Source organism: Paroedura picta, chromosome 7, assembly GCF_049243985.1.
Source record: "Paroedura picta isolate Pp20150507F chromosome 7, Ppicta_v3.0, whole genome shotgun sequence".
NCBI classification, from domain to species: Eukaryota; Metazoa; Chordata; class Lepidosauria; order Squamata; family Gekkonidae; genus Paroedura; species Paroedura picta.
In genome coordinates, this window is record NC_135375.1 from 3,875,656 (window position 1) to 3,891,509 (window position 15,854).

A 15,854-nucleotide genomic window follows, 5' to 3' on the forward strand; every position below is an offset into this window, starting at 1 on the left:
AGGGGAGGGAGAATAACCAGGCAAAGTTTTACCTAACAATGTGTGGGGTGAAAGAAGATGGCTACGTAGATACCGTTGAGAAACCAGAGAGGAAGACCCTGTTGCTCTTTCCAGAGGGAGGGCAGGGGATGGGTCCACTTTGCCACCCCCTGGGCCCCCGATCCTCGGGTCCTGGTCAGGGGAGAGTTCTTGGCATTGGGAAGGAGGGTGCAGGGACAGATTGGCAGCTTCGACTGAGCCCCTTCCCACCAGTTCTGCTGGCATCTCCAGGCTGGGAATGAGTTCCTGCAAAATGGCCATTGCCCTCAAGCTGCAAAAACAGTCCCCCTTGGGGCCAGGCGTTCCAGGGAGAGGGGGGGAGAATCGAGAAACAGCAGCTGGGGTGTTTGCTTGGGGGAGGTGCGAAATTCGAGGAGGGGAACAATGGTGGCCAAAAGAACAAGCAGCTTTCAAAGGGGAGAGGAGATTGATTCAGGGAGGAGATGTCTGTCAATGGCTGTGAGCTATTGTGACTCAAGGGATCCTCCACATTCAGGGGCACTAATCCTCTGAATTCCAGGGCCAGGAGGCAAACTCAGGCGCAGGCCTGGTCCTTGTCATTGGCTCTCCAGAGGAACTGGTTGGCCGCTGTGTGAGCCAGGATGCTGGACTGGATGGGCCACTGGTCTGATCCTGCAGGGCTCTACTTATGTTTTTATGAGTAAGAAGCTGAAACAGTAGAAGGAAGATCGGGCCCTGCGGGATTTGTCAGCTTTCCGCAGAGCCTGTAAAATGGAGCTCTTTCACCAGGTCTATGGTTGAGGCTGGGGTCAGCGAACCAGGGACATCGGTCCCCCCCTAGGAGTTGGAGTGTACGCTACTCCCCTCTCCTTTCCTCTTCACCTCTTAATAATTGGGGGAGGGATGGGATTTTTAGCCGCCATGTTAGTAGATTGATATTTTAATGGGAATTTTAATGGGATTAGTTGTTGTAACCCGCCTTGAGCCTATCGGGAGAGGCGGGAAATAAATCTAATAATAATAATAATAAAAAGATGCAGCAGGACAGGAGAAAGTTTAGGGACAGGAGAAAGTTTAGGGACCACATTATCCAGGATAATGTGGCGACCCTCTGCTGAGGGTTGCCAATTCCAGAGGGAAATTCCGGGGGATCCCCTTCCAAAACCTCAGCCCCCCCAGGTTCCACCTCCAAATCTACACAAAATTCCTAATTCATAAATTGGCAACGCTAGACTTTACTATGACTCTCTCTTCTGCAATACTGAGGCCATCTTGCCAGCATCTCTAAGGTTATGCATCTCTTAGAAGAAGCCAACCAGCATCTTGGGCTGCTTTTTAAGAAGTCCGCGCAACCTACCAAATTCCCAGGGGCCAGTCAGAAGCCCAGTTGGGCTACAGGGCCACGAGCCCTTGGTGGGCACCTGGAAGACTGCTCTCAGGGTGCCCCAAAAAAACGCACTGGGGGTCCGTGCCCTGAAACCGCGGACATAGGTCAGGCGATCCTTTGTGTCCAATTGCAAGGAGATTAGTCCCATCCCAACCACCCTCTCTCTGAATCTTTAATTTTTAAACAGAGGTTGTATAGCCATCTGACGGAGAGGCTGATTCTCTGAAGGTTCAAGGGGGTGGCAGGTGACAGTGGATGAGCGAGAGGGTTGTGAGTGTCCTGCATAGTGCAGGTGGTTGGACTAGATGACCCAGGAGGTCCCTTCCAATTCTATGATTCTATGATTCTATGAATCTGAACTTAGTTCCTGGCCAAGAGACCCTGTTTTTCAGTTTTGAACCCCCGGGCAGGGAGGGGGAGGCACCTGAGTTTGCGTTGGTTGTGTAGGGCTGCCTGCTTTCAGCTTGGTCACTTTTAGAGCTGGTAAAGAATACACCTTCCTGATGCTCTTGCAGACAAGGTCGGATTTGACCTCAAAGTCCAGCACAGGTTTCAGGAGACTGCAAATAAAACAGACAGTGGTAGAGGTGGTGGAGGAGAAATATTAAGACACCCCCCCTACAGGTATGTACACATTTTCCCTCTACAGTCCATTCAACAGAATCAGCTCTGAATATTTTATTATCAAACAGAAGAGCAGATGCCAAATCTGAGGGGTCCCATTTGAAGAGAAGAAGGAGGCTCGAAGCGGCTTACAGTCGCCTTCCCTTTCCTCTCCCCACACCCTGTGAGGGAGGTGAGGCTGAGAGAGCCCTGAGATTACTAAAGAAGAAGAAGAGTTGGTTCTTATATGCTGCTTTTCCCTACCCGAAGGAGGCTCAAAGTGGCTAACAGTCACCTTCCCTTTCCTCTCCCCACAACAAACCTCCTGAGCCTCCGGGGAGGGCGGTATAGAAGTATGATAAATAAAATAAACAGACACCCTGTGGGGTGGGTGAGGCTGAGAGAGCCCTGATATCACTGCTCGGTCAGAACAGCTTGATCAGTGCCGTGGCGAGCCCAAGGTCACCCAGCTGGTTGCATGTGGGAGAGTGCAGAATCGAACCCGGCATGCCAGATTAGAAGTCCGCACTCCTAACTACTACACCAAACTAGCTCTCCAATGCAGGAGGGGTCTCCCATCAGCAAGCGGTCAAGTGTGCGGTTTATAATCGCACTTTTGCAAGTAGGAGGCAGCACGAATTGTCCACCTCCATGCGGAAATGGTCATGGTTTGGGTCTTGCTTCTGCCCGCCAACCTCAGAGGGCACCTGATACTTCTCCCTTGGGCTGCCATTACAGGAAGTGTCTGGCTTGAAGTGGGCACCTGGGAACCCTACCTGAAGCTCTTCTGCCCTCTAACTACATCCTTTCCTCAGCCTCCTTTTGGTTGTTCCTCTCACGTGACTCTTAAAGAAACCCTCTCTTCACAATGGACGCCTGGCATTTCTCCCACTGCAAGGCACAAGGAGCCTGGCCAGGAGAGCTAAGGAGAAGCAAACCTTGGGTACGTACGTAATGGAGCAAATGGTGGTCATAGCAAGGTGGAGGATCGTGAAGCACACCGACCCCTGTGGCTCTTCTTCGATCACTTCCTGCAGTGGAAAAACACACAGACAGAGGGTCACTTCCAAGGAATGCTTTTAGGCAGGGGTGGCCAAACTGTAGCTCTCCAGATGTCCATGAGATACTGCAGGAACGGGCTTGCTCATGGTAATTGTAGTCCATGGACACCTGGAGAGCCACAGTTTGTGTTGGAATTGCAATCAGCAAGTTATTTGGTGAAGTCAGCCTTGAAGGGTTGTTGTTAAGCCATTTTAGCAGCTGAGCTTTATCTGTGTGTTTATTAGTGGCTTCTATGGTCGCTCTGGGATTGCAGTGGAACGATCTCAGCACATGCCTGGGGGATCTCTTTGTTTAAGCTGGGCTCCTGCCCACTTCCTGTTTCTTCAGGAAGAACAGTGTGGGGCTTTTTGCACGGCTTCAAAATCGCACAATGGTTGCCAATTGGAAACGCTATTGATTTGCCATAACGCACGACGTCGTAGACAATCTGCCACACACCTGAAACCAATCTGCAAAAAGCGCTTCCTTGTAGCGCTTTCAGGGGAATCCCAAAAAGTGGATTCACCCTCCGGAAAGCGCTACACTCTTGCAACCAATCTGCAACACTAGCGAAAAAGACCTGTGCGTTAACATTGTTGCGGTTTCTTCAAAGTCCCTCCTCCTGACCCTGTCCTCCAAACTTCCGGCGAAGCGATCGCCATTTTTTTTCTCCGAGCGAGAGGGGATAAATGCACCAGCGAGCCTCTTTCTGTTTAGAGGCTTCCCTGGCTTCAGTCCTTCACCTTTAGTCACTAAGCACAAACCACATAAAAGCCCGTTTGCTGAAATAAAGTCCCTTTATTTTTTACACATTAATTCAGCCGAAAATCGGGCCCGTGAGAGGGGGGGGGATTTTTTTTTTATCACTCGAGGCAGCGTGGCAACGATCATACGATCAAACGACAGCTCACATTAGGCAGCTGGATGGGTCTCTCCGTTGCAACGAATCTACACAGATTCGTTACAATGGGTCTGTTTTTTTTTTTTTTTTTTTTTAAACCTTTCTTAAAGGGAAAGGGGCTGTTTGGGAGCATGCTAACGGCTGCCCATTGGCTGCTTGACGGCCAGGGGCGGGACGAGCTTGGCAATAGCGCTTCCTTTTCTGCCGAGACCGGAAGCTGTGGGAAACGCTACAAAACGCAACTGGATTCCACTACAAAGGCAGGTATGCATAACGACGAATTCCACTATTTTAAATGGCGATTTTTCATTCAGTGACCAATTTGCAACAAAGATCCCGGTGCGTAAAGCCCCTGTGTGTTGGCAGAAGGAGCAGCCACTATTTTAAGGCGCTCTGGTCTCTCCCTCTGCTGCTGTGTGGGCATATGGCATGAACCGTTGGCGAGTCTGCTCGAGGAGACTCCCTCGTATTAAGCTGCTCCAGAAACATGTGGTGCTAAGAAGTCAGTCCTTATGGAAAGGTTCCATAAGATGATGCGAGACAAAGCACGGTAGCTACAGGGGAGCATGGACAGAGACAAGCACAGAAGCCCCCTTGGGGTCATATATAGGGGGGCAGCTTTTAGGCGGGGGGGGAGGTAGTTTCACGGGGGAAAGGCGGGAAGGTGGTGCTTTCACATAGGAAAGGCTTTTGATCTTTAAGGCGCAGTTTCTAAGGAGACATCCAGTCTGCCCTGCCACTTGTTGGCAGCAGTAAATTTCCTGCAGCTGAGAAGCAGCCCAAGGACACCGGCAGATAAGAGTGAGTTCTCACAGTGGGGGAGAGAGTACCTCCTGTGGCCATAAAGCATATCAATGCAAACGAGGGGGAAGGAATGCTAACTCTGGCCACTCAGAGTTCCCCTGGGCAAAAGAGCCAGCTTGGTGTAGTGGTTACGAGTGACGCCTTCTAATCTGGCGAGCTGAGTTGAATTCCCTGCTCCTCCTCCACATGCAGCCAGCTCCACTTGCAGACGGGATGCCAAGACCGCACCCCAAACACGTCCCAAGCTTGAGACTCGCTCCCCCAGAAGCCCCCTACCTGCTTTTCCCCTCCTCTTTGACTTACAATAATGCATAGGACTATTTCTGTTTTGCGGGGGCAAAGAACTTCTTCCCTCTGGCTCTCCTGTAGGGCTCTGCTGACCATCACCACAGATTTCATAAACGTTTTCTTCAACAATTCGTCCTGGGTGGGGGAGAAAGAAGCAGGGTGCGGAGAGGTTAGACCCCCCTTCCAGGAGTGGGTGCTGGGGGGAGGCACTAGGCTGGAGGGGGGAGGAAAGAAACCACCAGGGGAATGACCCAAATTAATACGGAGATCAATCTCAGCTAGAATGGCCAGACCCTCCAGTGGAAGGGGAGTCCCTCGCCACCAGGCCCCACTGGCCACCACCAATGATCTGACTAGGAGGGGGACCTTACCCAGAAAAATACTGGGGTCTGGTCAATATTGCAGCAACGCACGTATGTCACTGCCAAAGGAGACCTCATCACGTTGGGGACGCCACATCCAGTGTGACCCGGAAGGGACGCCATGATGTCAGTGGTGGTGAGGTGACACTCTGGCTTTCGGACAAAAAGGGTAGACGTCAAATGGACCACACAGTCTTTGCCCAAATACCAGAGTGTTCCACTGCCATTGCTGCATGACTCTTCCGGGTCACCTTGGAAGGGATGGAGGAACGTCATTGCAATGTGGACTGAGCTTTCCTATGATGGAGGCGGGGATATCAGCCGGGTGTTGGGAGGAGCTTCTGAGCAATGGAGGCTGCTCATGGGGAATTCGCTTCTCCAGACGTGTGGGCTCTCCCTCCTGGGAGGGAAACGGAAGCAGACATTACCGGATTATTCGTCAGGGATCCTGTAGGTCATCCAGATTAGATACCTTCCAAGTATCTAATCCAGGGGTAGTCAAACTGCGGCCCTCCAGATGTCCATGGACTACAATTCCCAGGAGCCCCTGCCAGCGAATGCTGGCAGGGGCTCCCGGGAATTGTAGTCCATGGACATCTGGAGGGCCGCAGTTTGACTACCCCTGATCTAATCCCACAGTTTTATTCTCCCATGGAGTCATAAGCACTTATGGGGCCACCTTTGCGCGTGTGTTTGGGGAAATAATACACCCACAAGGCCCATTATTTTCCCACCTGAATTGTTAGCTACGCAGCATGATTTGAAAGGCTTAAGGTAGGGTAGCCAGCTCCAAGTTGATAAATTCCTGGAGATTTGGGGGGCAGAGTCTGGGGATGGCAGGTTTTGCAGGCGAGGGGCCAGAATGTCACTGAATCTGCCTTCTGAAGCAAACATTTTCTCCGTGGGATTCGAGAGATTCGGGAAGGAGACGTATATCAGTGGCCGGTAGCCCTGGTGACTGGGGGAACCTCCTCATTCAGAAGCAGTGATTCTCTGGAACCCAGAGTGAGGAGGTCACAACAGGGGAAGGTCTTGGCCTCTCTGCCTTGTGGTTGGCCCTCCAGAAGAACCGGCTGCCCTCTGGGTATGCTGCACTAGAGGGACCCCTGGCCAGATCCAGCTGGGCTCTCCGGATGTTTCGCAGTACCTTGTGGCCCGCATGGAACTGTATCAGCATCTCCGAGATGATGAATTCGATCAGCAGGAGCAGGTCTTCTGTCTGTGCCCCAGCGGCCGCGTGCCCGTAACACTGGATCAGGGTGATGCGCACCTGAATTGCAACACGGGTCTTCTGATCCTGGAGGTGATGTCAGGGGGCAGAAAGGGAAACCATTCAGCTGCATATTGAGCACAGCACAGTTTGACTCAGCCTCTGGACACCCTCAGGCCCTGAGAGTGTTCAGGAGTAAGGCACGAAGACGAAAATGTCAAGGAAAGACCTTAAAAGAGCCAGATTTCTGCCTGGTGGAAAGCACAGCCGACCGAGGGCCAGGGTCTCCAAGGCAAGAGTGGCAGAGAGGGGGCTGGCCTCTGTCTAGCAGCCCTGGGTGTCCGTGGTGGTCAGACCCAAGGACTCTCCAAGGCCAGCCTGGCTTAGCTGCTGAGATCTGTGCAGACGGGTCTAGTCCAGGCCATCCAGGTGACAAATTGTTGAGACACCACTAAAGAAGAGAGCCCGGGGGGTGGATGGCTCCAGGAGACCCTCGTTCGAATCCCCACACTGGTGTGGGAGCTCCCTCGGAGACCGTAGAGAAATCACACCCTCTCCGCCTAATTCCTCTCACAGGGTTGTCGTAAAGACGAAATGGAAGGATAGGAGGATGGTATCAGCCCCGTCGGGGAGAAAGGAGGAACATATATATGAAATAAAACACATACAGACATCATTAGAATCTGTAAGGTCTGCAGCGTGCATGACTGAAAGGCATATGAAGACTATCCTGCAGGGGGCATGAGGGGAGATGTGCATTTAGCATAGTTAGATTAGGAACTTGCTGACATTTTTCAAATCATCTCCTTCTGTCCTAATTGGCTCAGTTGGAGACTTCCTGTTTCTTTGAGCCCACTTCCACCCTGCTTGCCTCCTGAACAGATGGAACAACAGAACGGAGCTGTTAGACTGTTAGGGGACTTTATCCTCCACTCCACCAAGCCGCATGATCCCGCTTCCCCGTTCAACCTTTTTATTTGCCGTTTTTACCTTTTTTAATTTCTCTTAGCCAGGGGTAGTCAAACTGCGGCCCTCCAGATGTCCATGGACTACATTTCCCAGGAGCTCCTGCCAGCATTCGCTGGCAGGGGCTCCTGGGAATTGTAGTCCATGGACATCTGGAGGGCCGCAGTTTGACTACCCCTGCTCTTAGCTCTGGTTGGACGTGTTTCACTGCTTTCAATTGGGTTTCTTAATGCCTAAGGCTCGAACTTGTCAGCCACCTGGGTACCACTTAGGGAGTCCGAGCGGTGGGAGGAATCAGCTCCGGTAAGCGAAATAAATCAACTGATAAAGAAATGGTTCTGCGACTGTACCTCCGATGTCTTCTCCAGAGTAAGAGATCTCCTAGCTCGCATCATATTTCCATAGTCTCTGAGCACGATCAGGATTTCTCGCAGGTGGCAGGATGCGGTGAGGCCAACCACTTCAGAAATGCCCTGGAGAAAGGGATGGGCGTGAGCGGCAGGGCTCCCTTCCCTGGCCTCCCTGGTCTGGTCGTTGCAGGGCATGGGCCCAACCCCCGGGAAACCCCTGGAGAACGCAGGCTGGTAGGGGCCCAAGCGGGGTAGAATCGCCCACCGTCCGCCCACCATTTACTCCAGGTGGGACAGCGCTCTGTCAATGGGAGATCAGGGGCAGTTCCAGGGCAACTCCTGGCCTCACCTGCAGGTTGGCAACCCTGCTCCCCACAGCCTTGCCTTGCCTTAAGAGGCCGTGTTCATCTCCTTCTGTGACCGCCTTTGGGGTCAGTGGAGTCTCAGCCTTTCTTCTCTTGGCCCCTCCGGCAGGGTCAGTTCAAGGCCTTTCAAAGTCCGCCCCTACCTGAGCCCACACTAGCCTTGCCAACCTCCAGGTACCGGCTGGAGATCTTCTAGGATTACTGCTGTTCTCCAGGTATCACAGCTCAGATCACGTGGCGAAAAGGGCAACTTTGGAAGGTGGGCTCTGTGACGCCCCTCCCTGCCCCAATCCGCAGCCTCCCCAGGTCTCCAGGGATTTCCTGACCCAGAGGGGGCAACTCTAGCCTGCATGCAGTTCAATCCCCTGCGGCAAAGCCACAGGGGGGCATGGTTGTATAGATGCCAGCCTCCAGGTGGGATCTGGGGATCCCCTGGAATTTCAGAGACCAGATCCCCTGGAGAAAAGGGCTGCCCTGGAGGCAGTCCACCTCTGAATCCAAGAGGCAGTCAACTTAGAGTTTCTGAATCTCAGAACCAGGTGACAACATCAGGGGAAGGCTTGTGCCTCTCTGCCCTGTTGTTGGCCCTGCAGAGGAACTGGCTGGCCCCTGGGTGAGACGGGAGGCTGGAGTGGATGGACCCTCCCTGATCTGACCCAGCAGGGCTCTTCTGAGGTCCTTTTCAGAGGAAGGCCTCGGCCTCTCTGCCCTGGGGCTGGCCCTGCAGAGGAACTGGCTGGCCCCTGGGTGAGATGGGAGGCTGGACTGGAGGGACCCTCCCTGGCCTGACCCAGCAGGGCTCTTCTGAGGGTCTTCTCAGGGAAAGGCCTCGGCCTCTCTGCCCTGTGGCTGGCCCTGCAGAGGAACTGGCTGGCCCCTGTGTGAAATGGGAGGCTGGAGTGGAGGGACCCTCCCTGGCCTGACCCAGCAGGGCTCTTCTTATGTCCTTATGAAGGCCTCGGCCTCTCTGCCCTGTGGCTGGCCCTGCGAACTGGCTGGCCCCTGGGTGAGACAGGAGGCTGGACCAGATGGACCCTCCCTGGCCTGACCCAGCAGGGCTCTTTTGATGTTCTTAAGACGGAAGCCGTTTGTGTTCCGGACAGGACGAACTAAGCTGAAAGTCCAGCAATGTGAATGATTTCCCCAGAAGTCTTTGGAAACCGCAGGCATTTCCTCACCACTCGATCTTCTTCTTCTTGCGTTGAAAATGCAAGTAGCATTTGAAGATATTCTGTCACAATTTCTTTGTGACTCGTGTCTCGTAACTTTGAGCCATAGTATCGATATAGCAAGATCTGTTAAGAGTCAGAAAAGGTCTCCATTAGTCAAACAGACGTATCATCCGCAAAACAGGGAGTAAATTCAGGTATGGGTGCCTAACATTGGCCTATGTTCTGCATGTGTTTTGCTCCCCCTAATGGTTAATTTGATATTACACCAGTTTGTGTCCAGCATATCACCTTGCAGGTTTAAACTGAAGGCTTTTATGCCAGTTATACACCAGTATAATATCGAACTGGCCACTGGAGGGAGGCTTACAATCACCTGTCGTTCTTCTCTCCACAACAGACACCCTGTGAGGTAGATGGGGCTAAGAGAGCTCTGAGAGAACTGCTCTGTAAGAACAGACCTAAAATAACATGACCAAGGTCATGCAGAGGAGTGGGGAATCAAACCCGGTGCTCCAGATTAGAGGTTGTCATTTTTAAGCACTACACCACAGTGGGCCAACTGAGGCCCTGTGGGATTTTTAACCCCTTTAAAATGACGGCGGCTTCTTCGTGCCAGTCACAAGGAAACTGTTGCATCTCACTTTGGCCCTCCAGCTCAGGGCTCTGCCGCGATTCGAGCAGGTGATCTCCTTCCCCCTTCAGGGTGAAGATGCTGAGGCGTAGGGCAAGAGAGCAAAGAGAGGGATGCAACCCAGCGGGAGATGCTTTCATGCTCCTCTGGTGAAGTAAAGCGGGGTCTCAAAGCCCATTCTCCTCCTTCTGTGAGAAGCATGTGGAGGTGCCAGCCCCTTGTTCGTCCAACCACTGTGGAGAATCTGTCTACTCCCATCATGGATGCAACAGTGGTGCCACAATGCCAGAATAGTTCCCCGTCCATATCTAGGTCCCTTGGACTGCAAGGCGAACAAACCGGTCAGTCCTAGAGGAGATCAGCCCTGCCTGCTCCTTAGAAGGCCAGATCCTGAAGATGAAACTCAAATACTTTGGCCACCTCATGAGAAGGAAGGACTCCCTGGAGAAGAGCCTCATGCTGGGAGAGATCGAGGGCAAAAGAAGAAGGGGACGACAGAGAACGAGGTGGCTGGATGGAGTCACTGAAGCAGTCGGTGCAAACTTAAATGGACTCCGGGGAATGATAGAGGACAGGAAGGCCTGGAGGAACATTGTCCATGGGGTCGCGATGGGTCGGACACGACTTCGCACCTAACAACAACAACATCTCGGTCCAGGATTTACCTTTTCTTTGCCAGCAGTGTTTGGTAATTTTATTAAGGCGGCGGCTGCCTTGTTGTTGGCATCTATCTCTGCCACCCCTCCTCCCCGTTTCCGCCCTGCTGTTTTCGTCTCTTCCGGGGAAGGCTGAAAGGAGAAAGAGACAATCTGAGTTTCTCTAGAACAGGAAAGTCCGGAGCTCTCTCTTGGCAGCTTGCTGAGATAAAACACACACGCATACACACACACACCCCACACCCCACTCGTCATGTCTCACTGCTTAACCCAGAAAGCATCTTTCAAGACCCTTTTCATCAATCAACAAACTGTGAAGCCCCCGAGGATGACTTTTGAAATGTCCAGCACGGCAGCCTTAACGATACGAAAAGTTCAGTGGAGTCGGAGCCTGCGGGGACGCTTCTCTCTCCCTGCCCTTCCTTCTCCTCCGCGTTGTCAGTTTTACCCTGCAGGCTCTTCTGGGGCTGCCCCCTTTCCCCTCCCCTGACCAGACTCTGCCAAGACCGTTGGGAGCACTGCGATGAAGAACCGCCCAGACCGTCTGTGCTGCCTGAGGTGGGCAGTGCCACCCAGTGGCACCCAGGCAGGGATTTCAGGGCAAGGGACGGAGGGAGGGGTGGGCCCTGGCCTGCCTCTGCTGAGCAACCCTGGACTTGCTGGAGGGTCTCCAGCAGGGTCGGCCCCCAGGACCGGAAGAGGCTGGGCTAGTCCGGGCCACCCAGCTCGGGGCAAAAGTCATACAGAGGTGGTCTGCCAGCACCTGCCCCTGTGTAGCAGCCCTTCAACTTTCTGCTGAAGTCCTAACCAGGGCCGACTCTGCTCAGCTTCAGAGACTGGACAAGAAGAAGCAGGCCTCGTCTGTCCAGGGATGGAACATCTAAACATTTTATTGATTAGATTTGTCTACTGCCCTTCCCACTTTTTCGAGCAGGCTCTGGGCGGTTTACGATTGTCAGATTAAAACATTATCATTAAAATGTTTTTATGGTGCGTGGTCTGCCAGACAATAAGGGGGGACAGAGGGAGGGTGGTGGTGAAATAATTTCAGCACCCCCAGTCAGCTAAAGGCCTAACGGAAGAGCTCCATTTTACAGGAACTGGGGCGGAACTGGGGCGGAAAATGCCTGGCCTTGGTTGACCATCGGAAGGGCCTGCCTTGGACCAGGGGCTGCTAAGTAGCAGGTCCCCCTGTTGGGGACACCACTCCATCCTCCCTTCCACCCCCTGACAAGGAACATCCCTCCAAGCTTCTGTTATGGAGAAGGACCATGTTTTTCGCTGGGCAGCTGGCCACCCTGGACTTTGGCGGCTCCTTTGAGGGAGAAGGCCCATAGGGGAGATAGGAAGAATCTCCTGAGAAGGCGAAGGAGATGCAGTCCTACCACAAATGTTGCCATTTTATAAAATATGTCCATCAACCCCTTGTGTTCCTCTATCCTTGACCTTCCTCAGGTGGACCTTCCTGTCTCTAGGTGGTGGCTGGAGAGCTCCCAGAATGACAGCTGATCTCCAGAGATCGATGCTCCTGGAGAGAATGGCTACTCTAGAGGGCGGGCTCTGCAGAATGCCACTCCCCTGAGGTCCCTCCCCTCCCCTAGCCCTGCCCTCCCCAGGCTCTGCCCCCAAACCTCAGGGATTCCCCAACCTGGAGCCTTAGGCCTTGCCCTTGAGACAAACCTCAGCCTTCTTCTGCAGGTGGCTCAGAATGGTCTCCAAAACTTCTCTCATATCAAGCATCTCCACAGCCTCCCGGACGCTGACGCCCCGTGGCAGGATCTTGCTGTTCCAGATATATCGAAAATTTTCATCAGCAAGCTCTAGAGAAGGGCCCGGGGGGGTGGATGGGGGGGGGGAGAAAATATTCACAGGTGAGTGAGGGGATGGGTCAGATCCATGCTGAGAGCCGTACCATATTCCTCAGGTGTCAAGGGCCTTCCCTGACAGGACATCCCTTACATCAGGGAAGGAGGAAGCCACCACGCCTCGCACAATGGGTCCACATTGGCTTGGGAAACTCATTTATTTTTGTTTGATTTGTTGATAGCTGGAATCAGAGCTCAGAGGATAGAATCATAGAATCATAGAGTTGGAAGGGGCCATAGAGGCCATCTAGTCTAACCCCCTCCTCTGTGCAGGATCAGCCCTAAGCATCCTAAAGCATCCAAGAAAAGTATGTATCTTGGAGGCTGGACCATCTCTCTTTCTCATGCCAGAGATTTCACTGGACTCCGCTAAGTCCTGCAGTCACCAGGCAGGGCCAGCAGCCAGCCCAGGCCGATAACTGATTCACACCCCGTCTTTTCAGGGGCTTCTCTCTGATGCTTCAAGAGCATCTCCAAAAGTAAAGACTGTGAATGGAAGGGGAGGGGATGGGGCTCAGTGGCAGAGCATCTATTTGTCAGGCAGAAGGTCCCAAGTTCAGTCCCCGGCATCTCCAGTTAAGGGCCAGGGGGTGGGCGAGGGGAAAGGCCACCACGTCAGTCCCTGGAGATCAGCTGCCCGTGGAGGAGACAACAGTGACTTCGAGGGCCCAAGGGTCTAATTCAGTAGAAGAAGAGCTGGGCTTTGTATCCCACTTTGCACTACCCAAAGGAGTCTCAAAGCGGCTTACAATCTCCTTCCCTTCCTCTCCCTGTGAGGGCGGGTGAGGCCGAGAGAGCGCTGTGAGAGCTGTGACTAGCCCAAGGTCACCCAGCGGGCTGCATGTGGAGGAGGAGCGGGGGATCAAACCCGCTTCTCCAGATGACAGGCCGCTGCTCTTGACCACGCTGGCTCCCAGCAGCCTCTGCCAAAGCAAGCAGCTGCCCTGAGACAACCCCAAACCAGCTGGCAATTCCTGGCCCCGGCCAGTACCTGACAGTGGTGCAGAGATTTCCAGAGCTTGTGAGGCTCTCCTCCTCCCTGCGGGGGTGGTGCTGTTCCTGACGGCCTTCACAGGCAGCTTTGGCAATAGGGTTGCCTCCTTGGTCGTATCTGCCTTGCTTGTCACAGGGGTGGCTTTGGCCAATCGGCGCTGCACCAACTCCGGTAGAACCAGGGGTGGCGGCAGCGGCGGCGGCTTTTTCTGATCCTCTGATGTAGTGGACGATGCTGGCTTGATCAGAAGGGGGAGGAGTTGGGAAGTCCGCCGGCCAGCTGGGTCGTGAGAACTGGGTTGGTGAGGGAGGCTTCGGCCTTCCTGATGATTGGTTTTTTCACCCGAGGTGTTTTCATCATTTTCGAGGCTCTTCCTTTTCAGCAGTTGGAACTTCTTGAGGAAGGAACTCATCCTGCAATGGAGAAATTTAGGGACTTTTTCCAAACTAACCAAGCACAGTCAAGGAGACACGAGAGTTTACTCCATCCTCGTTTCCCTCTCTTGATCGGCCCTGTTGCATTAGGATTTTGCCTCTGTTCGGCATGTTTGCTCCCCCTAGAGGCTGATTCAATATTACATCAGTTTATGTCTGGCATACTGTGAGTTCCCCTGAACTGAAGGACGGGGCAGCACAATAATAAGAAATTATTATTATTGATGTGGAACATCTACTGGCGCTCTCCCTCAAATGGAAGTGAGAATCCTTGTTGGTGGATTTTTTAAAATAATAGTAATAGAAGAAGAGTAGCCTTTTAATCCTCACTTTTCACTACCCAAGGGATTCTCAAAGCAGCTTACAGTTGCCTTCCCTTCCTCTTCCCACAACAAACACCCTGTGAGGGAGATGAGAGAGTCCCGATATTCCTTCTTGGTCAGAACTGCTTTGTGAGAACAGAACCATCGGGACTGTGACTAGCCCAAGGTCATCCAGCTAGCTGCATGCAGAGGAGCAGGGAGTCAAACCCAGCTCTCCAGATTAGAAGCCATGGCTCTGACCACTACACCAAGCTGGCTCTTAACAACAGCAACAAGAATATTGCCCTTCAGATTTACATGCTGGACATTAAGGAATGTAATATCAAATCAACCACTAGGGGGAGAAACAGATCTGCTGAACAGGAAAAAAATCCCCAAAGAAACCAAAACACGCAAAGTTGGGAAATGAAAACGGAGAAAAGCCCTTTTAAAAATGTGTCTGATTTTTATCCCACCCCTCCGCAAGGGGGCTCAAGGGGGGTTTAAGCAGGCATCCTCCTTTGGGGCCAAGCTCATCCATGTCCATCTCTGGATTACAAGCCAGCTTCCAATGAAACATGTGAACATGCCCAAAATAGGGTTGCCAACTCTGGCTTGGGGAACTCCTGGAGATTTCTGGGATGGAGCCAGGGAATCCAGATTTTGGGGAGGAAGGGGATCTCATTCACCCTCCTTCGCAGCCGTTTTCTCCAGGGGAACTGAACTCTTTTGTCCAGTGAACAGTTGCAATTCGGGGGGTGGCTCTAGGCCACACCTGGAGGTTAGCAACCCAAATTATAAACCCGGTAAGCGCTTTGCATGCTGGGTCCATGTCACACATCAATAGGGCTACAGTCCCTTCCCACGTAAGCAGCCTTACCTCCAAGTGGTCTTCTAGCCCAGTTAAGGCTCTCAAGAGTTCGAATGGCCATGAAAAGCTCCTTTGCAAATGCTCTTTCCTTGCCACTGACTGTGGCAAAGCCTCTGGGCTCAGGACATCAAGCCCCATGAGATCACAGCATTATTTGTGGCATCATCAGGGGGAGGTGATGTCAGGAAGGAGGGGAGGGGCTGTGGCTCAGGGGCACCTCCCACTCCAGGGGGGTCCCAGCTGCAAACCCCACTGTGAAATCTGTGGGTTCATAGAATCATAGAATCACAGAGTTGGGAGGGACCTCCTGGGTCATCTAGTCCAATCCCCTGCACTATGCAGGACACTCCCAACCCTCTCGCTCCTCCACTGTCACCTGCCACCCCCTTGAACCTTCACAGAATCAGCCTCTCTGTCAGATGGCGATCCAGCCTCTGCTTTAAAATCTCCAAAGATGGAGAACCCACCACCTCCTGAGGAAGCCTGTTCTACTGAGAAACCGCTCTGACTGGTAGGAATTTATTCCGGAGGTTTAAATGGAATTTAGAATCATAGAATCCCGGAAGGGACCTCCTGGGTCATCTAGTCCAACCCTCTGCACTACGTAGAACACTAAGACCAGGACCCTGAGAGTTAACTTCAGCTCTTTTTT

General features: G+C 52.8%; 1 protein-coding gene across 3 annotated transcripts in view; it reads right to left on the reverse strand.

Annotated features, from left to right (window-relative positions):
- LOC143842002 (maestro heat-like repeat family member 5) overlaps nucleotides 1-15,854 on the reverse strand; it is a 48,311-nt gene that overhangs the window by 31,554 nt on the left and 903 nt on the right. Inside the window, exons 1-10 of one of the 3 annotated variants that reach the window (XM_077346584.1) lie at nucleotides 15,212-15,297; nucleotides 13,593-14,008; nucleotides 12,417-12,556; nucleotides 10,746-10,868; nucleotides 9,456-9,572; nucleotides 7,913-8,035; nucleotides 6,534-6,683; nucleotides 5,040-5,159; nucleotides 2,942-3,021; nucleotides 1,812-1,947 (exon numbers count right to left, since the gene is read on the reverse strand). In XM_077346584.1, the coding sequence (XP_077202699.1) occupies nucleotides 1,812-1,947; nucleotides 2,942-3,021; nucleotides 5,040-5,159; nucleotides 6,534-6,683; nucleotides 7,913-8,035; nucleotides 9,456-9,572; nucleotides 10,746-10,868; nucleotides 12,417-12,556; nucleotides 13,593-14,007 (1,404 nt within the window). In that variant the 5' untranslated portion in view covers nucleotide 14,008; nucleotides 15,212-15,297. Of the gene's footprint in view, nucleotides 1-1,811; nucleotides 1,948-2,941; nucleotides 3,022-5,039; nucleotides 5,160-6,533; nucleotides 6,684-7,912; nucleotides 8,036-9,455; nucleotides 9,573-10,745; nucleotides 10,869-11,048; nucleotides 11,190-12,416; nucleotides 12,557-13,592; nucleotides 14,009-15,211; nucleotides 15,298-15,854 lie in introns of those variants that run through there. The other 2 variants (XM_077346585.1, XM_077346586.1) reach the window with 2 other exon arrangements.